The sequence below is a fragment of the Gracilinanus agilis genome, chromosome 4 (genome assembly GCF_016433145.1).
Source record: "Gracilinanus agilis isolate LMUSP501 chromosome 4, AgileGrace, whole genome shotgun sequence".
NCBI lineage: Eukaryota > Metazoa > Chordata > Mammalia > Didelphimorphia > Didelphidae > Gracilinanus > Gracilinanus agilis.
Window position 1 is genome coordinate 76,228,513 of NC_058133.1, and position 24,830 is coordinate 76,253,342.

Here is a 24,830-nt window from a genome sequence, read left to right on the forward strand (position 1 = left end):
CTGTGTTCACTTAACTTATTTATAATTTCCCTCTTTATATTCAAGTCATTCACCCATTCTGAATTTATCTTGGTGTAGGGTGTGAGATGTTGATCTAAACCTAATCTCTCCCATATTGTTTTCCAAATTTCCCAGCAGTTTTTGTCAAATAGTGGATTTTTGTCCCAAAAATTGGGCTCTTTGGGTTTATCATACACTGTCTTGCTGATGTCACTTACCCCAAGTCTATTCCACTGATCCTCCCTTCTGTCTCTTAGCCAGTACTATATAGTTTTGATGACTGCTGCTTTATAGTATAGTTTAATATCTGGTACTGCTAGGCCCCCCTTCCTTCACATTTTTTTTCATTATTTCCCTTAATATTCTTGATCTTTTGTTATTCCAAATGAACTTTGTTATAGTTTTTCCTAATTCAGTAAAGAAGTTTTTTGGTAATTTGATAGGTATGGCGCTAAATAGGTAAATTAATTTGGGTAGAATGTTCATTTTTATTATGTTAGCTCGTCCTACCCATGAGCAATCAATGTTTTTCCAATTGTTTAGATCTAGTTTTAATTGTTTGGAAAGTGTTTTGTAATTGTGTTTGTATAATTCCTGTGTTTGTTTTGGTAGATAGATTCCTAAGTATTTTATATTATCTAGGGTGATTTTAAATGGTGTTTCTCTTTCTACCTCTTGCTCCTGTGATGTTTTGGAAATATATAGAAATGCTACTTATGAGAACTGCCTGTTCATGATGTCCTTTGACCATTTATCATTTGGGGACTGTTTTGTATTATAAATTCGACTGAATTCTCTATATATTTGAGAAATGAGCCCTTTGTCAGAGACACTTGCTATAAAATTCCCCCCCAACTTTGTTTTTTCCCTCCAAGTTTGGTTGTATTTGGTTTTATTTGTATAGAAACTTTTTAATGTAATCAAAATTATTTCACTTTTCATAAAGTTCTCTGTGTCTTATTTGGTCATAAATTCTTCCCTTTTTTATAAATCTGACAGACAAACTTTTCCATGTTCCTCTAATTCATTTAAGGTATCCCTCTTCATTTCTAGATCTAATTTCTTCTTTTTTCATTGATTATAACTGGTAGGTATTATCTGTTACCTGTATTCTTAAATTATACTTTGGGTTCTTTGAGTTTTAATATTGGTTGAGACAGTGAAGAAATTATTAAAAAAAAAAAAAAAAAAAAAGGAAGCATGGTGGTGGGTAGAGTCTGACTCATTCTTTAACCCTGGGCTGGAATTGAGAAACATTCTTATATGTTCATCCATTAAGAAACAAGATGAGTAGAAGTCTGGCTTATCTATGGTCTTTGGCATGCAAGCTTAAGAAAATAGCAAAAAGATACCATGAAGTTAGTTTGTAAACTGAAATTATGACTTAACTCTTTACATTCCAAAATGTATAGTTCTATTTTAAAAAATAAATAATCATTCAAGGCTTTTGTTCTATTCTCCATGTATTGTGCTGTCTTGCATCTATTAGCTTGTTCTCTAGCAAATTACAAGGATAATGTGAAATGTTTTCATTATACCATAGAAACATAAGTTTTTATTAGTAGTATTAATTCCATCTTGTAGTAAATACCTTAATCTTTGGCAGGGAGGGAATCAGCACACTTTTTATATTACAAAAAACAAATCTTTAATTTAAATTTTTAAAAATCAGATAATATATAGCATAGTCTATCAGTCTTAATGAAAATGAGCTTTTTATGAAAGGAGGCAAGTTTTCTCTTTATTCAGTTTCTTAAATTTAGAGTTTCTTTTCTTATGATTTTCAGTGTGTGTTTATATCCCTTCACAGCTTCTTGACTGGTCTCCCTCCCTGCCTGAAGCTCTACCCACTCCAAACTCTTTTCCCCTCAAAATAATAGTCTCTAATGGTTGACTGCTGACTATTGGATCAAATACAACTTAGCTCCAATTTGTCTTTCTGGTCTGATTACATGACTTCCCTTTCTGAGCTCACAGCCCAACACACTGGCCCTTTCTTCTTCCCTTTGGATGACATTCTATTTCCTTCCTCTCTATCTTTGTTTAGGATAATTCCCATTCCTAGAATGTACACCCTCCTTCCCTTTAATCCCTTGTTTCCATCAAAGCTCAATTCAGTATGTGCAGCTTTTGTGTACACACATACACAACCATCACATACATATTTTATTACTTTTTGCATGAAATTGCTTTGTATTGATTTTGTGTATATTCATATGTGTACCTGCCATTACCTCCCTAGTAGAATGTAAGCTCCCTGAGGACAAAGATTGATTCATTTTTGTCACTTGATATCCTTCTGTAAAAATAGGAAGAAAAAGTGAGGTAGGGTATTCAGGGAAGACTAGTACCTTTGGTATTAGAGCTTGCTGATACCATTTCATAGTTGCTCATCCACTTTTTACTGTCCACCTTTTATCTAACTCTCACCTGCGGCTCTAAGAAGTTATAAGATATGAAATGACTATACCCTGGTAAAACCATCTGGGCAGGCAGAAGAAGGTTGAGAGTAACCAACAGGCCTTAAACCTCTCAGTGAGTTAGAAGGATGTCAATCCCAAGCATGGAAAGACTTCTCTTGGTTAAATGTTCCCCCAGTTCTTATTTCACTCTGCATTAGTTCCTATAGATCTTTCCAGCTTTTTCTGAAATCATCTTGTTTATCATTTCTTATAGCCCTGTGGTATTCTGTTGTCACCATTTACCACAATTTGTTCAGCCATTCCCCAATTGATGGGCATCCAGTTTCTCATTCTTTGCCACTAAAAATAGAACTGTTATAATAAAAAATAAAACTGTTATAATATTTTTGTTCAAGTAGATCCTTTCCCCTTTTTTATTATCTCTTTATGGCCCTTTCGGCATAGTTCCAAATTGCCTTTCAGAATAGTTGGATCAATTCACAATTCCACCAACACTGCATTAGTGCCCCAGTTTTGCTACATCTCCTCCAACATTTACCACTTTCCTTTACCACCATATTGGTCAATCTGATACGTGTGAGGTGATACCTCAGTGTTGTTTTAATTTGCATTTCTCTAATCAAGATTGATTTAGAACGTTATTTTGTATGACTTTTCAAGACTTTGATTTCTTCATCTGAAAATTGCTCATTCATATCCTTTGACCATTTGTCAATTGGGGAATGTTTTTATCCTTTCTTTATAAAGCTTGGCACTGTGTCTAGCACATGATAGTCAGCTAATAAATGCTTATTAACCAACCAATGAACTTCCTCAGCCTATCTTCTTTATGTTTATGGAAATAAAATATTGACAATTGAAATTTAAAATGGAATGTTTCAAGACAATACTACTACACACCAAATTATATTTTAAAAATGAAGAAGATAGGAGTTTAGAGGAACTCGATATTGGTCAGTTCTGATTTAATGGAGAAAATGGAATTTAAACTCAACTTTATTTTTTTTAAGTCCTTACTTTCTATCCTAGTAACAACTCTAGGACAGAAGAATAAAGGTGAGGCAAACTGTGTTAAGTGGCTTGCCACTAGTCAGAAAGCCAGGAAGTGTCCACTGGCTGTCCCTGAACTCAACAAGATAAATAAGACTCTCTTTGTTGGAGAGAAGGAAAGTGGTCTAAATATAGTGCCATTTTAGGGTGAGCATGGAGTCCATTTTATGGAAGATATTTGATGCTAGGCTAACAAACTTCAGATATCATCTAATTTAATCCATTCATTTTATAGGCATGGAAAATGAGGACCATGTAGACTCTGTGACCCCTTGCCAAGGTTTCACAGGTAGCAAATGGTAGAGTTGAAATGTAGTAATCACACTTAAGGAAAAAAGGGCTGTGGCTTCAATGGAAAGGAAGACATATATGAAAAAAATGTTATACCTTATATCACTAATCACTAAAAATTAATATTCCTTTAGGTGCATTTAAGCTTGATGCTAATAAGACAATCTGGCCCCTGGTAAGAATCTATCGAGGTGGCTTTCTCCTAATTGAGTTCCTTTTTCTATTGGCCATCAATACCTATGGTTGGAGGCAAGCTGGAGTGAATCATGTGCTCATCTTTGAACTCAATCCCCGCAATAATTTATCCCATCAGCATCTCTTTGAGGTAATTAGAACAAAACCTTGTTCTGTACTTTTAACACAGTTTAGATATATTAAATATTTTCTCAACTTATTTGAATCTATTAATCAAAAATACAATTTAATAATTGAACTTTTATCATTTTCTTCTTGTGACAAAAGGTAATTCAAAGAAACCTGAATAATGGAATATAATTAATTTTACCCCCTTCTCTCCTTCACAGATTGCTGGATTCCTTGGGATATTGTGGTGCTTGAGCCTGCTGGCATGCTTATTTGCTCCAATCAGCATTATTCCCATACAAGTTTACCCACTTGCACTATACGGATTTATGGTTCTCTTTCTTATCAACCCCACCAAAACCTTCTACTACAAGTCCCGGTTTTGGCTGCTTAAAGTTTTGGTAAGTATGAAAAAACAGGTATAGAATTTTAAGGAAGAGCATAAATATAAGTTGAAGCCAAAAGTGCTTTTTTAGCATGACTCTTAAAATGTGGTTTATATACACTTTTATTTAGTTATCTCTCTCCATTAAAGTATGTTTACATATATGTGTATATATGTATGTGTGTGTGTATTTTTTAAATTTAAATAATTTTGCTGTCAAAGATTTAGTCATCAATGAGTAATTGGTTACTGAAGTCATAATGCTGAGAACTTTTGAGAAACATGACCAGTCCGTCTTAGAATTTGTGATAGAGAGTAAAGCTGAAAAATAGTTTCATATCCACATTAGATGTTTAGAAATTAGATTTCAGACTATTTGGAGAAATTTGGATCAGAGCTTCTGAACAAGGTTTGATGGCACAAGAGAGATGAGAATCTCAGAAGACTGAAAAGGAAATTTTGAAGACACGAAGAAAAAAATTCTGATATGGAAGATAATGGAGTATTGTCTAAAAATTTTCTTGTGACACTGCCACAGCTCTCCTGCAGGCCTTTATCACTTCACACTTGAACTTTTGCAGTAGCCTGCTTTGGGAGTCTGCTTGTCTTGTGTCTTCCCCCATTTCAATTTGACCTCCATTTAGCTATCAAAGTGATTTTCCTTAGCTTGAGTCCAGCTTTGTCACCCTCCCCTACATAGTAAACTCCAGTGACTCCCTTTTCCATTTGACTTTCAAAGCCCTTCATACCCTTTTCTCTTCAACCCCACCCCCAAATACCTTTCTAGTTTTCTTGAATCTGTCATATACTCTTTGATTCAACTAGCTACTTTGACTGTTACATGAACAAGACACTACATCTCTTAGCTCTAGGCATTTTCTCTGGCTGTCCCCCATGTCTGGAAATACTCTTTCTCCTTATCTACACCTCCTCACTTCTCTGGCTTTCTTCAAGTGTCAACTTAAATTTCATCTTCTATAGGAAGCATTTTCCAACCCCTTTTAATTCTAGCACCTTCTCCATATTAATTATTTTCTCTTTACCCTAGATGTAAATTGCTCTGTAAATATCTGTTTACTTGTTGGTCTCCCATATTAGATTGTGAACTTCTTGAGGACAAGAACTGTCTTTTATTTCTTTTTGTATATCCATATCTCACACTGTGCTTGACATATTAATAAATGCTTATTGATTGGCTTGACTGATCAACTAAAAAGACTGCAATAAATTTATAGTAAATCTGTTGATTAACATATAGTTTTAAAAGGCATATATAAAAGATGAAATAATGGCAGATAATGAAGGATAAATATAAAAATATAGTATAGACTTCTAATAGTGTTAGAACAATACTATTCAAATAACTATAGTTATAGTGCTATAATAACCAAATTACCAAACTACTTCAAATAGGCAAGAATATCAAGATACATATATATATATATATATATATATATATGTGTGTGTGTGTGTGTGTGTGTACATATATATATATATNACTTGTTGGTCTCCCATATTAGATTGTGAACTTCTTGAGGACAAGAACTGTCTTTTATTTCTTTTTGTATATCCATATCTCACACTGTGCTTGACATATTAATAAATGCTTATTGATTGGCTTGACTGATCAACTAAAAAGACTGCAATAAATTTATAGTAAATCTGTTGATTAACATATAGTTTTAAAAGGCATGTATAAAAGATGAAATAATGGCAGATAATGAAGGATAAATATAAAAATATAGTATAGACTTCTAATAGTGTTAGAACAATACTATTCAAATAACTATAGTTATAGTGCTATAATAACCAAATTACCAAACTACTTCAAATAGGCAAGAATATCAAGATACATATATATATATATGTATATATATATATATATATATATGTGTGTGTATATGTGTGTGTGTGTGTGTGTGTGTACATATATATATATATGTACATATATATAAGATCTCATGGTATAACACAAAACAATAATGAACAGAGCTATCTGATTCTAAATTTTTTAAAAACCAAGCAAACCAGTGGAATGTATTAGCTAAACAAGAACCAGAAAAAAATACACGTAGCAGTACAGTTTAAAAAAACCCATGAACACAAATTACTGAGATAGAGACTCTTTTATTCAACAAGAATTGCTGAGAAACTGAAAAGCAAGTAGATGAAAATTAAATTTAGATTAACATCTTACATCAGTGGTATTAAACTCAAAAAGAAATTAGAGCCACCAAGCCACAGAAAAGGATCACTATGGGCTTGACTTAGAAAACCATATAATAATGTTATCTTTAATATATTGTGTATTTACTTTGTTAATTATTTCCAGTTACATTTTAATCTAGTTCAGGCTACATTTGGGAATGTAGTGGGTTACAATAAGGCTTATAGGCCACATGTTTGGCACTTTTTTCTTATTACCATAAAATGCAATAAATGCCAAATGGCTATATTATCCAGATGTCAAAAGCCATAGTATAAAAGAAATCTAGATTATATAATTTAAATGAAATTTTATGTAAGATCATTGTTGCTGTGAATCAGGAAAAAATGAGATGAAAAATAAATCTTTTCATTAAATGTCTTTGATAATAGCCTGATAAAAAAAATCTATAAAGAATTGACAGATGTTAAAAGCCATACCTTGAAAGATATGTGGTCAAAGCATACAATTTTCAAAAGAAGAAATACAAACCATGATAGCCACATGAAATAATTTCAGTATCAAGAGAAATGAGAATTTGGAACTCCAAATTAAAAAAAATAATGATGAGAAAAATGCAAATTAGAATAGCCCTGCACTAGCACATTACATTCATTGAACTAACAAAAATATCTAAAGAAAGGAATCTGTTATTGTTCAGAGGATTTGTAGGAACACAACACACTAACTTACTGCTGATGGAACCATGCATTCATTTACTCAGCCATTCTAGAAAATAATTTGGAATTATGCAAGGAAAAAAAGTTACTAAATATTTCTTATACCTTAAAATTCTGTCTCTGAGACTCAACCTCAATAAAATTATTGACATCAGGAAAAGACCCAGTGCCCAAAAGTGTTCATAACAGCATTATTCATGTTGGTTAAAATATTGGGGAAATGTTTAAGTTAGAAAATATGCATAACCAATAATTGGGCATTGATGAGCAAATTATGATAAATGAATGTAAAAGAATAGCTCAGTAAGGAAATGGCAGATTTGAAGAATTGATAGAAATATGTGAACACAGGTGAAGTGATAAGAGTAAAAAGAGGTCAATCTGAAGAACAATATTCAGAGAGATTACAACAATATATTTTCAATATTTCACAATGAGAGGCAAAAAGATCTCCAGTAAATGTTAACTCTATAGTATTTTGAACACATCCTTCTTTTCTGTTAACAAACAATTCAACTCTTTAGAGAAGGTTCTTTGTAAAGAGTTTGTTTTTGTATTTCTTGGAAAATGTCTTTGGCTAAGCCAAATGTGCAGTGTGCCTCCCCTCCCTTTTTTTTTTAAAGAATAGAATCAAACTTTGACTTAATTGAGTCTCATGAGGACTGTGAAGAACAAGTAGAGGTTTAAAGAGGTTGTTTTTTTTCAGGGAGGGGATAACCTTGTAAAAGAAAAGAGTATCAGCCATAGGGTAAGAATGTTGTTTACTAATGTGAATGGCTTGAAGATGACTGACAGTAGACAGAAGGAAGAAGCTACTCAACACGTTTGCCTGTTTTTGGTTTGTTTTTCTGCCAATGAAAATTATCCTTCAGCTTGAAAGTGCACAACAATAAGGAATTAGAGAGGGTTGAAACCCAAGATGAATAGGATGATAGTAAGTGAATGTATACAACTCCTTGATGTGTTCAAGTTACCAGGCCCAGATGAAGTGCATACCACTGTCTTGAAAGAACTAGAACAGGTGATGGTTAAGCTATGGTCATTATCATTAGCAGAATGGGAGATTTGCTGTAGGACTAGAAAAAAAGAGCTAATATTTTGGTTTTAAATGAAGGGAAGAGAATAAAGTCTACAACTGAATTAAATTCCTGGCAAAGTTGGGAAATTTATTATTAAATAGCTGATGAATATCTTTGAAAGAGAGATCACAAGAAACCAAACCACAAGTAAGTTTCTTCAAAAATAAGTCATGCCAGGCTAACCGCTTGTAGCAGGTCTATTAGATTGGTAGATAAGGGAAATATTATCCAGATTTTAGCAAAGCATATGACAGTCTTTCATATGAACCTTATGTACAGAAGGGGAAAGAGATGAATTAAATAGTAGTGCATACAATTAGGTAGATTCAGAATTGTTAGAGTGACTGGACTTAAAGACTAATAATTAGTGGTTCAATGGAAGCTGACCTTTAGGGAAATGTACCTAGCATCTATGCTTGGCCTCTCTGCTATTTGATATATGTATCAGTGAGTTCAGTAAAGGCATACATAGCATGTTTATCATATTTGCAATTGACACAAAGGCTAAGAGGGAGAGCTAATCTGTTAATCAATGGAATAAGGCTTCTAAAAGTTCTTAATGACCTAGAACTGTAAGCCTTCCCCTGCCAGAGTTTGTTAGTAGAAAGGCAGTCTTCACTGCACTAAGGACATTTTTTTCACTTCACTCATCCCTCTGCCCAGCAGCCCAATGGGAAGGAATGCTTAACGTGCATCAGAGCTAGAAGGGGAACAGAGAGTTGAGGCCTCTTCCCTCTCCCTCTCCCTGAATATCCTCACTTCACCTGAACCTCTCCTCAGCAGCCCAATGGGTCTCTAAAAGGTTAACCATCACTGGCCTAGAATATTGAGACTCAGATAAGATGAAATTTAATACAGGCATTCATAAAGTCTTAACTTTTAGTGTAAAAAATCAACATCAAATTCAGAATAGGTAAGATGTTACTAGATAACCATTTTTCTAAAAAAAACATAGTATGAGTCAACAAAAGCTGATTGTGTTACTTTAAGAAATGCATAGTACTTAGGACTAGAGTTAATAACCCTATACTCTGCCCTGGCCAGATCTCTTGTGACATATTGTGTTTAAATATGTGCACTGCTTTTTCGGAAGGACATTGAGAGCTGGAAAACATCTAGAGCAACATAAACAGGATTATGGAGATTTCAGGATCATCATGTGTGGAAATCTGTTTAAAAATCTGGTGGTCTTTAACCTAGAGAAGGAGAGACTTGGGGATGTGGGAACAACATCACTGTCTTCCTGTCTTAGAAAGGCTCTCAGATATAAAAGAAATTTTTTGCTAGTCTCCAAAAGCAGAGCAAGGAACAGCAGGTAAAAATAGCAACAAAAGGAGGCAGCTGGGTAGCTTAGTGGATTGAGAGCCAGGCCTAGAGATAGGAGTTCCTAGGTTCAAATCTGACCTCAGACATTTCCCAGCTGTGTGACCTTGAGCAAGTCACTTGACCCCCATTGCCTACCCTTACCACTCTTCTGCCTTGGAGCCAATACACAGTATTGACTCCAAGATAGAAGGTAAGGGTTTTAAAATATATACATATATATATTTTAAAATAGCAACAAAATAGCTTTTAAGTCAGTCCTTCTAAAGCCCTTCTCCATAGTCAGTGATCCAAAAGTGCAGTGGGTGATCCTGAATTCATTCTGTAAGTCTCAAAGCAAAGACCAGACAACTAATTATTTTGAGTGAGTTATTAGAGTTCTTACTTTTTCAGTTGTGGATTGTATTTGATTTTCCATCAAATTCTGAGTTGCTTTCATTCTACTTAGATATCAAGCTGTTATCACTGTCCACTCCTCCACCATTACAGTTTACAGCTTCTCCATAACACAATAGACAATTTTTATGAGTTACTTATGTAGGTAAAAAAATGTTAGTTATTGAACTCTCCAAGCTTAACCAGGTTTGTCCTTGAACAAAAGATAAAATTACAGAATTGAAAATACCTTCAATAGCCATCCAGCCCAACTTGTACCTAAATGGAGGTATATCTCCATAACATATATGACAAAAGATCATATAGATAATTTCCCCTCAGGTTAAGTGAAGTATTACTGTATTTCTGCCAATCGATTAAGACCACATTAATTATCAAAATTTGTTAAATAGTATTCGAGAGAAGGAAATGTCTTATCTCTTTTACTTATCTTTGACTAATGACTATTTAAAGAAAAAATTATTGATATGAAAAAATGCAAACACCTGGTACATAATGAGTGCTTTATGTCTGTAATAATTGCCTGCTGCTTCTGTAGGTAACATCTTTGACTTCTCAGTATAATCACTAAAAGATGGATGTGGCTATAAATCTCTACTTTGTATTTTTATTTTAGAAGTCTTGAAGGCTATATAAGTTAAGATGTATGCAACATGAAAGGCTCTTTATTACATTAACTGTTTATCTGAAACTAGTCATGATTTCTCTACAATATTTAAGTTAAAATACTTAACAATTCTTATCCTTTAATGTTAGTATCTTTGAATATCTATTTCTTATTTTAAATATCTCTTTACTCAGACTTCAGAATCCATTAATTCATTCTGGAAACATTTACCAATCACCTTTTAAGTTCAATACATTGTATTAGACACTAAGCAATTTAAAAGGACAGTGTCTGTTGACACATTCTCTGATTAAATTAGCCTTTAAATGCCTTCTGTTGGGGTAAAACCTCCCAAAGTTCCACTCTACTGATACAGTCTTTAAAAACCAAAATTCATCCCCTCCATGAGGAGATATTGCAGTATACTTTTTAAAATATATGTATAATAAAGTGACTTGTTACCAGTTTTTCATGCTTTTTGGAGATTATAAATTCCAAGATAGGCTTTAAAAAAAAACAAAACACCTTTACTTTCTCTCTTAGAATCAATAATGTGTGTTGGTTCCAAGGCAGAAGAGAGGTAAGGGCTAAGCAATGGGGGTTAAGTGACTTGCCCAGGATCACAGAGCTAAGAAGTATCTGAGCCCAGATTTGAACCCAGGATCTCCTATCTCTAGGCTTGACTCTCAGTCCCCTGAACCACCTAGCTGCCCCATAGGCTTTTTTTTTAAACCCTTAACTTCTGTGTATTGGCTCCTAGGTTGAAGAGTGGTAAGGGTGGGCAATGGGGGTCAAGTGACTTGCCCAGGGTCACACAGCTGGGAAGTGTCTGAGGCCGGGTTTGAACCTAGGACCTCCTGTCTCTAGGCCTGACTCTCACTCCACTGAGCTACCCAGCTGCCCCCCATAGACTTTTTAATTTGAATTAGTATTATACTGGCAGCCTAGGTATTTATTACTGATCCCTTACCAGGAAGTATTGACAAGGATAATTGAGTTTATTCATACTAAATTACATTTAATATTTGGAATTATTTGTTGAGTTTCTCTTTGCTGCTGGACTTTTTTTTTTAGGGAGCTCTTTTATTTCACTCAGTAGCAATCCAGTCAAATTATTTCTAACACTGCTCTATGGAAATAGAGTTGCTTTGGATATATCACTAAGTAACATGACTGATTTCAAATAAACAGCAGTTAAGCTTATATCATCCTATGTAAAGCCTATAAAAAGTTTTTAATAAATTAGGAATTTGAAAGACTTAACTATTGCCTATTGCCACAATTGAATCAATGCAATAAAAAGATTGCATCGTTTTCCACATTATATAATAAGTAAACGTTCCCTTTGTAGAGGAGCAAGCTGTGTTTCATGTGTGACACGTTGCCTATTCAGTTTATTAGCAAAAGCATTGTCCACTGTGTATGATATTAAACAATATCATTGCTGGGTATTTAATAGATGAGCAGTTATTGATAGAATGTTTTGGAAATCATGTTACCAAAGGTAATACAATAATGAAAGACTATTAATAACTCAGTGCAATTTTCCCAGTAGTTTTTGTCAAAGAGTGGGTTCTTGTTCCAAAAGCTAGGATCTTTGAGTTTATTGTACACTATCTTGCTGAGGTCATTTACCCCAACTCTATTCCATTGATTCTCCATTTTGCCTGTTAGCCAGTACCAAATTGTTTTGATAACCACTGCTTTATAGTACAGTTTAAGATCTGGTACTGCTAGCCCCCCATACTTCACATTTTTTCATTAGTTCCCTTGATATTCTTGATCTTTTGTTCTTCCAAATGAACTTTGTTATAATTTTTTCTAATTCATTAAAAAAAGTTCCTTGGTAGTTTGATAGGTATGGCACTGAAGAAATAAATTAATTTGGATAGGATTGATGTTTTTATTATATTAGTTTGTCCTACCCATGAGCAATTAATGTTTTTCCAATTATTTAGATCTAGCTTTAATTGTGTGGAAAGTGTTTTGTAGTTGTGTTCATGTAATTCCTGTGTTTGTCTTGGCAAATAGATTCCTAAATGTTTTACATTATCTAGGGTGATTTTAAATGGAATTTCTCTTTCTAACTCTTGCTACTGAGTTGTGTTGGAAATATAGAGAAATGCTGATGATGTATGTGGGTTTATTTTGTACCCTACTACTTTGCTAAAGTTGTTGATTATTCTACTAGCTTTTTAGTTGATTCTCTAGGATTCTTTAAGTAGACCATTTTATCATCTGCAAAGTGATAATTTAGTCTGCTTATTGACTATTTTAATCCCTTCTACTTCTTTTTCTTCTTGAATTGCTACCACTAGCATTTCTAGTATAATGTTAAATAATAGAGGTGATAATGGGCATCCTTGCTTCACTCCTGATCTTTTTGGGAAGGCTTCTAATTTATTTCCATTGTAGACAATGCTTGCTGATGGTTTTAGATATACATTGTTTATTTTTTTTTAGGAAAGGCCCTTCTATTTCTATACTTTCTAGTGTTTTCAGTAGGAATGAATGTTGTATTTTGTCAAAGGTTTTTCTTTATGAATTCTTGGAAGTCTTCTATTTTATTAAATGACCATACTTTCCCCTGCAAGAATATAGTCAATTTTGCTGGGTAATTGATTCTTAGTTGTAGATCCAGTTCCCTTGCTTTCTGGAATGTCATATTGTATGCCTTTCAGTCCTTCAGTGTGGATGCAGCTAGGTCCTGTGTTATCCTGATTGTGGCTCCATTATACCTGAATGGTTTCTTTTTAGTAGCTTATAGTATCCTTTCCATGGCCTAGAAGTTCTTGAACTTGGCTGTAACATTCCTGGCCATTGTCAATTGTAGAGTAAATGCAGAAGGTGATCTGTGGATTCTTTCAGTCTCTACTTTACTCTCTTGTTCAAGAATATCAAGGCAGTTTTCTTGGATAATTTCCTCTAGAATGATGTCCAGGCTTTTTCTTTTGTCCTCATTTTCCAGTAGTCCAATAATTCTTAAATTGTCTCTCCTGGGTCTATTTTCAAGGTCTATTGTTTTGTCAATGAGGTATTTCACATTTTCCTCAATTTTTCATTCTTTTGACTTTGTCTTAGAGACTCTTGCTGTCTTGTGAAGTCATTTGCTTCTAGTTGTTGGATTCTAATTTTTAAAGACTGAATTTCATGCCTGGTTTTTTGATCATCCTTTTCCTTTTGGACTATTTATAAAGATAAACATCTTTAGGTCATCTTTAACTTTCTTTGCCTCATTTTCAAACTGGTCAATCCTGGCTTTCATGGTACTATTTTCTTGTTTTAGTTCATGTGCCTCTGTTTCCAGATGACCTATTTTGCTTTTTAAGTTCTTTTCCCAATTTTCTTCAGGCTCTCTTAATTGTTTTTTGAATTGTTTTTGAGTTCTTCCAAAGCCTGTGTCCAGTTCGCTGGAATTCCTGAGTTCTTGCTTGGTGTACATTGGTCTTCCTCTGTTCCATTTGTTCTTTGTTCATTACCTAGCTAGAAGCTGTCCATTGTAATTTCTTTTTTCTTTTTATGTTCTTTACTCATATTTTTCCTTCTTTTCCCTTCCTTATTGTCTGTTTTCTTGCTCCTCTGTTTATTTGCTGGATCTGTGGGTTTGGGCTATTCTGTCCTGAAGGGGCTTCTTCTCTGTTCTTCTGATTAACTGGATTAGGTTGATGGAGCTGGCCTGTTATATTGATTGATGGGCCCCGAGGCCAGATTTTCCACAGTTGCCAGCAGAAGATGAAGGTGAAGGTGGTGTAGCAACTGAAGATAGTTACCTTCATCCTCCTCTTTTCCTTTCTGCTAGCCTCCTCCCTGCCAGCTGCCTAGTCAGAGCCCTGAGTTTCCTGTGGTGGTACTAAGGTACTGACATGGTTGCAACCTTCACCCTAGGATCCCAGGCAGCTGTATTTTTATTACAGTTCTCTTCGCAGTAGATGGGAGAGGGGTGTTGAAGATTGAGCTTTCCTGCCTGTTGAAGGCTTCTTATCTGCACTATTGATAGACTAGATTAAGCCAGGGCAGAGCTGATCTTCAGAGCTGCAAGGACATGCATGTACCCAACAAGTAAATACCTTAAGTAAATTATATCCAATTAGATATAAATTCTTTACATGCAGACTGAGTTTGGAGTTGATAACATTTCTCATACCAGAAACTGTCATTTAGTAATAGAAGCATTACCTCCATTTATGAAATTTTGTTATTAAATTAAGTGACTGTTAAAATATCTAGGTTCTCTCAATTAATAATACATTGATTTAAATCAAGTTATCTTGCTTATTAAGCATATAATATGTGCCAGGCACTGTACTAAGTACTGGGAATGCAATACAAACTAAGAGAAAGATAGTTACTGTTCTCAAGGAACTTACATTCTAATGGTGGAAAGGTAAAATATGAAAGGGAGCCAAAGGCAATTGAGGTGGGAGTGGGAAAGGTAGTTTAGAGGAGATATACCTTGAATGGTAATAAGTTCTGAAAGTCAAAAGCAAAACCTAGAAAGAAATAAGAAATGATAAACCTGAACTCTTCCTCAAAAAGGAAGTTTTGAGAGGAATTCACCACTGGGAAAAGAGGGCTACAGACATAGAGGAGTGTTCCAGGAAGAGAAGACTATTGAGGAGAAAGGAATTTCCAGGGTGAGAATGCATCTGAGACTGCGTAGCAAAGTCAGAAGAGCTAGTATAGAAAAGCAGGATGACTGGCCTCAATCTATCTGTCCTCAAAATAGAAGTTCTAGAAGGAACTCAACAGGGGGAGAAAGGTACCACAAAGGCTAATGTTTTACAAAAAATTCATTGAGCATATGCTAAATGCAAGACAATGGTAAGTCAAAAAACAAAGCCATGAAAGAGATCCAAAGTATTATGAGAAATTTCAGGAGAGAGATTTCATTTTCACTTTCCTTAAGGTGGCAAGAAGGGGAGGTTACATGTAGTGAAAGTCAAAGAGGAGTTTTTGGAGCAGGTGACTGGTAACTGATTTGGGCCTTGAAAGAAGAGAGTTAAGGTTTGGTTTGGTTTGATTTGGTTTGGTTTTTTCAACAGGCAGACATAGAGGTGAGGAAGAGATGTATTCTAGACCTAGGGAACAGCATAAGCAAAATCAGAGAAAGTAGAGTGAAACTGGGCTGTAGAGAGTAACCTAATTTGGATGCAAGATTGCATAAAGGGAAATTGTGGAAGAATTCTGATAAAATGTATTGACGTCTAGATTTTAGGGACCCTAAACTTCCATTTTAAGGAGTTTGTACTTTATTTGTTAGGCACTTAACTTCCATTTTAAGGAGTTTGTACTTTATTTGTTAGGCACTTGGTAGCCACCGAAAATTTTTTCAGTAGGGAAATGACAGAAAGCTTATTCTGACACTAGAACAAAGGATTGTTTGGAGCAGGAAGAGACCAGTTAGGAGACATTTATAGTAATCTATGTTATAGCTAATAATGGTATAAGCCAGGGTGATAGTAGGAAGGAAAAAGTTGGGGATGGATGAAGTAGAGGTATATTTGACTGGACTGGGAATTGATTCAAGATAGAAAGTAAAGAGAAGCATTAATGGTTTTTTGGATTTGGGGAAGTGGAGAAATATTAATACTATAAGAAGAACTGACAAAGGGGAACAGCTTTTAGAAGAAGATGACATTTCAGTTTGGGCTGTGTTGAGTTTGAGGTATCAACAGTATACTCATCTAGTTAGAGAAGTTAGAAGCAGTTTAAAATGCAGGTCTATAGCTTAGGGAGAAGGTTCAGGAAATGTTCTTTTAATCATCCACACAAAGGTGAAATCCCAAGATAAAGTTTGTAGAGAAGAAGGATTACTGAGGTTAACAACATGACAGACATTGAGATTTAAGGGACAACAGAGGCAGAGGAGCCAATAAAGGAATAGTCTGATGTGGAAATGGAGCCATTACAGTTCAGTGTCCTGGAAGTGAAACATGTAGCAAAGAGTGAAAGGGCAAAAATGGTCAGCAGAGAGGCCAAGGAAGATGGAAGGGAAAAGGAAGGGGGGTAGCTGGGTGGCTCAGTGGATTGAGAGTCAGGCTTAGAGACAGGAGGTCCTGGGTTCAAATATGACCTCAGACACTTCCTAGCTGGGTGACCCTGGGCAAGTCACTTCACCTCCCTTGCTAACCCTTACCCCTTTCCTGCCTTAGAATCATACACAGTATTGATTCTAAGACGGAGGATAAGAGTATAAATGAATGGATGATTTGAATGAACGAATGAACGAGCAAACAAATAAACAAATAAATAAATAAATGGCTGACTGAATGAGTAAATATAAAAAAAAAAAAAAGAAAAGAAAGGGATGGTGATTGGATGGGGAAGTCATAAATGACTTTGAAGAAACAGTTTAAGAAGAGTAATGGAGGAGGGGGAGCCGTTGGGTGGCTGAGTGAGTTGAGAGTCAGACCAGAGATGGGAGGTCCTGGGTTCAAATATGACCTCAGATACTTACTAGCTGTGTGACCCTGGGCAAGTCACTTAACCCCCATTGCCTAGCCCTTACCACTCTTCTGCCTTAAAACCAATACCCAGTATTGATTTCAAGATGGAGGGTAAGGGTTTAAAAAAAGAAGAGTAGTGGGGATAAAAATTAGATTTCTGGAAAATAACAAGTGAGTGGTTTTAAGGAAGTAGAGCACCAGAATTCTATTAATTTCATTTGCATATCTGGGCACCCTAAAATAGAACTTGTAAATTTTCAAGTCATAATTTTATTTTCTTTGCTGTTACTATAATCTTTTTTAAAAAGCAGTTCTTACTAATTATTTTAATTGAAGGTACAATGATGAAAATTTTTAAATATCTGAACCATAACAGTAAATTAAAATAGAATTGGGGCAGTCAGTTGGTACAGTATATAGAGTGATGGAGTCAGGAAAACTCCTCTTCCCGAGTTCAGATCTGACCTTAGACACTTACTAGCTGGGTGACCCTGGACAAGTCACTCATATGTAAAACGAGCTGGAGAAGGAAATGGCAAACCACTCTGAGATCTTTGCCAAGAAAATCCCAAATGGGGACACAATAAAAACAATAATAGTTACCATTTAACAGTAAGATGTGCAAATTTGATCAAAATCAATGTAGTATGAACAGTCTTGGCTGTTGAAAGTTGAAACTTTCAAAAGTTGAAAGAATGTGGTGTTACTAAGCTTCTTTAGCAGATGTTCACAGAACACTTCATGGTTTGTAGAGTACTTACTTGATAATGTATGTGGTCAGCATATTTATAACAGTTAGCATTTGTCTAGTACTTTCAGATTTGCAAGACACCATTATTATCCCCATTTGACATATTAGAGGACCGAGGCTGAGGGAGGTTAAGTGGCCTTACCAGGATCACACAATTGTCTATAATTCAGTTCTTTCTGATTCCAAGTCAAGCAAGGCTCATCATTATTTGCATATTATGTTAAATCTAGGGAGAAAAAAATCAGAATTCATAACGATCAAAATAGGCTTTAGTATTGAGCTGAATCTAATAAGGTAAAATATAGTAGAGAAAAGTGAAAGGTCTTACAATTACACTTGAGTTTTTAAAAAGTGCTTTTTATAAGTACAAAATTAGAGAAGTGAAACTAGACAATGATTTATGTGACTAAGGGGTTTTAGGGAACTGTCTTCTCTCATTTCAGATTAATAAATTGTAGTAATCAAAATGGGTTTGACAAAATATAAGAGGTAAAAAATTATTGTGATCACCATTTATAATAAATATTGAGTCATGAGACACTGTTAGGAACTTTAGAAGCTTTATCACAGCAAAATAAGTGATAGTAAGAGAGGGAAATGTAAGAAGGAGATAAGGAAGTTTCTAGCATATCCCTCTAAGTCTGCTCTGAAGAAATCTAGCTTGCTCCCCCAACAAAGTTCCAATCTCCGGCCAGAAGAGCGGGAGAGTCTTGGCTCTTCAACTCATGGGAGTCCCCAAAGCCGAACTCTTCTAGCCACCAACACCAAATCCAAGGCAGAATTGAATGCCTAATCAAGCTGAGCTGCCACAAAACCATCAAAAGACTAAGGTGCCAAGAAGCCAAAAGTCCACAAAGAATCTCACCAAAGCTCATGCCCATGAGGCAAAACACCGGAAAAGAATGCCTGGGGTCCCAGAGGCTCCCGCTTATATGCAGTTTTCTCCACCCACCAACTCTCCTCAGCACATCTCAGGAATCAATCACAGTCTCCCAATTTGCCTAACACTGCCTGTATGAACTTCCTTTTCTAGAAAAAGGTTCTTATTGTAGATTTTAAAATTAATATTTAGTATCTCCAAAGTATAATATTTATAAAGATGTATTAATATTTCACTAGAGAGCTAGAGAACACAGGGAGTGCTCACCACTCACATGGAAGAGAGAGCAAGGGGGCATTACCACAAAACTTGTATACAATCATGTAAAAGATGCACTAAATGGAAAGGAAAAGGGAAATTTGAGGCGAGGTAAGAATTCTGAGAAAAAGTCTAAGGGATATAAAATTTCCACTTACACATTACTAACTGTTAATGACTAACTAAATGTGAAAGGTGAGGCACTCCAGGTTCTTGATTGATTAATTTAAATTAGACAAAGAGAGTTTAAATTCTCTTTCACATCAATACATCCAGTCACTCCAAGTTTTGTCAGCTGGACCCCATAGCATCTCTTGTGACACTCCCCATTTCTCCTTGTATATAGCCCCCAATTGAGTTCAGGCACTCATTGCCTTATTCTTGAACTATTATTCTAGCCCTTTAATTAGTCTGCCTGCTCTCATCACACAGCTGCCTGTGTGACATTCTGAAAGGTCAAGTTTGACATGTCACTCCCCTGAACAAGAGTTTACAATGGCTCCTTTATAGCCTCCAGTACAAACTGGAATTTATGGCCTTCACAATTTGATGCCAGAATTCGTCTCTATACTGTACTCTTATGGTCTAGCCCAGTGATGGGCAAACTACAGCCCACAGGCCAGATGCGGCCCCCTGAAATATTATATTGGCCACCCGACATTATTCCTAATCTGACGAATACAATGAGTAGGATACCATACAATGAAACTTCAAGAGAGCTGCCTTAGAAAGACTGACAGATGAACATTTCCTTTCCTTTGGCCCCCCTTTAAAAGTTTGCCCATCACTACTCTAGCCAAATTGTCCTACTCACAGATCATTGTACAGAATATTCCATCTCCTTCATGCCTTTGCACAAGCTGATCCCCTTACCTGAATACACTCCCTCTTTATCTTCACCTCTTAAATTCCCTCTTTCTACAAAGAACTTTATCATCATCATAGTTACCATTTAGACCAATGGTTCCCAAACATTTTTGGCCCACCGCTCCCTTTCCAGAAAAAATATTACTTAGTGCCCCTGGAAATTAATTTTTTTAAAATCTTAATAGCAATTAGTAGGAAAGATATATGTATTAATGTTTCTACATTTTTTGTAAATGTAGTAAAGAAAGGTGTAAATTATAAACATTGAACTTTAAAATTATGAAACTTTATTGAACTCAGAATGTAATGCAAAAAAAGTTAAAACATTCGAAATCATCTTAATGAGAAGGATGAACCTGGTGTGCTACTACCAGTTTAGTAATCCTCTGCTCTATTTTCGTCAGCAGTAATCTTAAATCACTGCAATTGACTATTTGCAGTTGGTTTCTTTTTTTTGTTGTTGTTAATAAATTGGTTACTGCACTGAATCCTCGTTCCAAAATGCACCTGTGGCCATCACCGCCCCACTGGATTGCTACAGCATCCATCAGGGAATCACTGATTTAGAGAGTACCTATTACATACCAGGCCCCATGCCTTTAAGCAGTTTACATATATTATCTTATTTGATCTAGGAGACAATTGCTGTTATTATCCCCATTTTACAGTTGAGGAAACTTTGGCAAACAGGTTACATGACTTGTCCAAGGACACACCCTGTATATTTCTGAGGTCAGATTGAATTCAGGTCATCCTTACTCCAGACACAGTGCTCTTTCTACCAGGTCTCCAACTGCCAGTGCAACTTCCTAAAAGGGAGCTTTACTGGTCTCAAAGTTGTTACTATGCCCCCTCTTAATAATCTTTCATCAAAAACTACTTTCCCTTAGTTTCAATTCTGTCTCTTGACTCTGTGTCTTTTCACAGACTGCCCCTCATTTCTGAAATGTTCTCCATTTTGACCTCCACGTCTTGGAACCCTTACCTCCCTTGAAACCTCAGTACAGTTGCCACCTCATCTAAGAAGCCATTCTTGATTCTCCCAACTACTACAAAAATGTCTTTATAGTTATATTGTAGGTTCTATAGATTTACTTATCCATATACATGTTATTTCCATCTAATAAAATATATATTCCTTGGGATGAGAGATTTTGCCATTTTTTCTTTATGTCTCCAACAACTAGTATAGTGTCTCATACCAAATAGGTATTTAAATATTCAGTTAAAATGGAGGGAATATATATATATATATATATATATTTACTTTGTATGTACTTTATATTTTCTTATTTGTGTATATGATATAAGGGTGAGGGTATTTTCATTTTTGTCTTTTTTCCCCTCAGGCCTACCCTAGCACCTAACATAAAGTAGGCACTTAATCGTACCTATTAAATTGAAACTGAATTGAACTTTAAGCTCAGTGAGTCATCACTGTGGCATGACAACCAAAAAAACTCATGTGATTTTAGGTTTTATTTTATATATATACGTGTGTGTGTGTGTACACACACACACACACACATACAGAGAGACAGACAGACAGACAGTTGGGGAGATGAGGTCAGAGGTAGTGCATAGATCTGCCCTCTGTACTGATAAGATGAACTTTGGGATCTTTGGACATTTTTGGATACCACCTTTAAGAAAACGTTTGAGAAAGAACTTAGATAAATGGTAGAGTATTCAGAGGAGTGCGATGAGAATAGTGAGAAGCCTCAAGAATATGCCATCAGATCTGCTGAAGCAACTGGGAATGTTTAATCAAAAGAAAAGACTGAAGTGTTGGAAGGAGCCAGTGTAAGGAGAGGAAATTATGTCCTCAAGTGTCAAAGAATGGGAGCACATCATACAGAGAAAGATGAGGTGACTTGCCTCCAGTCACAATGCTCTTGTGTGTCAGATGGGATTCAGACTCAGGATGGATTTGGAAGCTAGCACCCAAAAAGGAAAATTATTTTAGGGCTATGTGGGTTTTTTTCCCTTTTTTAAAAAAATAATCCTTCCCCTTACCTTCTGACCCAGAATCTAATGCAAAAGAGCAATAAGGACTGGGCAGTGGAATTTCAATGATTAGTATGGGATCACACAGCTAGGAAGTGTCTGAAGCCAGATTTGAATCCAGAGCTTCCCATCTCTAGGCCTGGCTCTCAATCCACTGAGTCACCTAGCTGTTCCCCTGGATGTTCTTAATTACATTTATTATTAGAAACTTAGTTTTGGAAAGGTTGAAAGAACAGGAAATGCTCCCCTGAAGAAAAGATTTGGTAGGAAAGAGGAGGCAAAGCAATCATTCAGCAAGCATTTATTAAACATTTGCTAAAAGCAGAACAGCTACTTAACTTCTTTGCCTTAATATTTCTTTCATCCTTCAGAAGAGAGAAGCAATAAAAGAAATTATGTTCTAAAGCTTATTCTCACTAACTGCTTGTAACTGTTACTGGGATTAAAAAGATGAGAACCCTGGGGTGGGGGTGGGGGAATGACTATTCCCTTCTAGAATTTGTAATAGAGAAGGAAAGGGAATCAGAGCATGCTCCTAAGATTTTAGGATTTCTAAAGGTTCTGGGGAAAGAACCTTTGTACTACAGTGCTTCAGAGGAAGTCAGCCCCTTGGAGCCATAGAAGATATTCAAGAATAAACTTCTGAAGACATGAAGTTAAATAATTCTAATGAGAAGGAAAAATGGTCAGAAAAGATTAATGTAGATGCTAAGGGAACTCATCAAACAACTTAAATTTTTTTTAGATACATAGAAGATAAAAGTAAAGCCAAATAATTAAGAAGATTAATCATAGTACCATCTGGTAAACATAGTATCAGGAATAGTTGAGGCTAGTGAGAGATGCCACATTTGGCAACAAAAGGGTTTGTTTCTCTTTTTTTAGCTATATTTGGAGAAAAAAGGAGTATCAAAGAAGGAATAGTAGGACCTTTGCTTGAGATAGATGGCATCATCGTGGTAACAGCATGCCAACATAGATGGCAACAAAGAGAAGACAAAGCTACTCAACTTAATTCTCAATCCCTGGCCACAAGGAGCATTCATTTGGGAGAAACAACATGTACTCATATAAGTATATCCAAAATTAGTAGAAAATAATGTTCTTGAGGGGAAGCTATGATCAGCTAGAGGGGCAGTCACAAAGGCCTCAACATTGTCTTTAAGATCTTGGAAAAAAGGGATTAGACTTATTCCGTTTGGTCCTAGATGGCAGGCAGTGCAAAAAAGATGCAGATTCAAACTTGATGAGGAAAAAAATCCCTGACAATTTGTGCTTTTTTGAGAGTAGAGAGGACTGTTTCAGGAGGCAGTAGGGTTCTTCTCACTGAAGATCTTTAAGCAGAGCCTAGAAAAACATTTAGTAGCTATAACAGAGAGAGCATTCTTGCTCAGATACAGGTTGGACCTGATGGCTTCTAAAGTCTCTTCCATAAGTTCTATACAATAGAAAAGTTCTGAGTAATAGGACCAATAATCGGTCCAATAGTCCTTTATTAGGACTAGCCCCAAATCTTCATATAGCAGTTAATATTCAGCGTATTCAGAGCATTCACTACCAGATGGATATTTTTGGCCTTAGAATTCATGGAGATAATAATCTAAGTTAGAATAAGATTTGCAATGTATGTCAGTGAAGAGAATCTATATAGGGATGAAATCACAGATCTTTTGAAGTATTGAAGTAAAATATAAATATATAAAAATACATTTCTAAAGCACTTAACCTGGTATGTGGCATGCAGAGATAAATAAGTCAGACTTCCCTTGCTCACAAGGAACTTAATTTCCAAAGGGGGAAATGACACATAAAGGGGATCTGGGAATGGGAGTTCTTGAGCTGCAGCATGTGTGGAAAGTCCCACAGTCCTATAAGAAGGAAACAGGAACATTGTTGAGAAAGAAGGCAACATGATATGGAGACAGAATCCTGCTTATGGGTATGGGAAGGCAAAGTTTACCTAAGTCCAGAGGCAAGTAAGATGATTCCCGTGGGGAGGAAATTGGAATGATGGCCACATGTAAGTTCCATGAGGGCAAGGGATTCTTTTCATTTTTGTCTTTGTATTCTCTTCACTTTAGCACAGGACTTTCCAGTACTTCCCACATATTAGACTTCTAGACAATTAATGCTGAATTGAATTACAGTGTTAAAAGAACAACTTGCTTGTAGTGTATAATACTACATTGTTTGTAGTATGTAATACAAGATATCCAGAATGGCCTTTTCTCGTTATGATATTTATGGAGTTACCTAATAATATATCAATTATTACCTTCTCTATCAGAATCCATAGAGAACTTGAAAAGTTTGAGCAAAAGAAAGATAACTAGATTTAGGATTCTCACCAAAAAGGGAATTCTTAGGAAGTCTTGATTGTGAACTTGATTGACTGGTAGAATTTCTTAGAGCATGAGTATTGACATTTCAGTAAAGAGAGGAGAAATTTAGAAAAACATTTAGCCCTGAGTAATATGAGTAAATTGTTCTTAAGAGAGAATAAACTGAAATTCTGAAAACCTAGAATTCTTCCTTTTTTAAAGGATATGAAGGATATAGACTGTGCTCAGGACTCAGAAGCATGATATATTCCAAGTAGATTCAATAGCGTGTTTTTCCTCATTGCTTTTATAATAATATATTAATAGTGAAGGGAAAGTATAAACATTTTTCCTGCCTCCCTTCTTTTTTACTCCTCTAGTTCCTTTCCTTGTTTTCCTGTCTTTCCTCCCAATTTCTCCTTATTCTCTCCTTTCCATTGGCTTCCCTTTCCTTCCTTCTCTTTTGTTCTACCCAAGGCCCAGGCTAACCGCATACCTTTGACTTGCTAACTATTAGGGGAATTGCAGTATGTTCCTTGGGCAATATAAAAGAGGAG

At 35.5% G+C, this 24,830-nt stretch overlaps 1 protein-coding gene across 3 annotated transcripts in view; it reads left to right on the forward strand.

Moving 5' to 3' along the window:
* Nucleotides 1–24,830, forward strand: part of XPR1 (xenotropic and polytropic retrovirus receptor 1) — a 255,578-nt gene that overhangs the window by 177,571 nt on the left and 53,177 nt on the right. For all 3 annotated transcript variants that reach the window (XM_044676921.1, XM_044676922.1, XM_044676923.1), the window contains exons 8-9: nt 3,899–4,089; nt 4,289–4,468. In XM_044676921.1, coding sequence (XP_044532856.1) covers nt 3,899–4,089; nt 4,289–4,468 — 371 coding nt within the window. The remainder of the gene's footprint in view (nt 1–3,898; nt 4,090–4,288; nt 4,469–24,830) is intronic.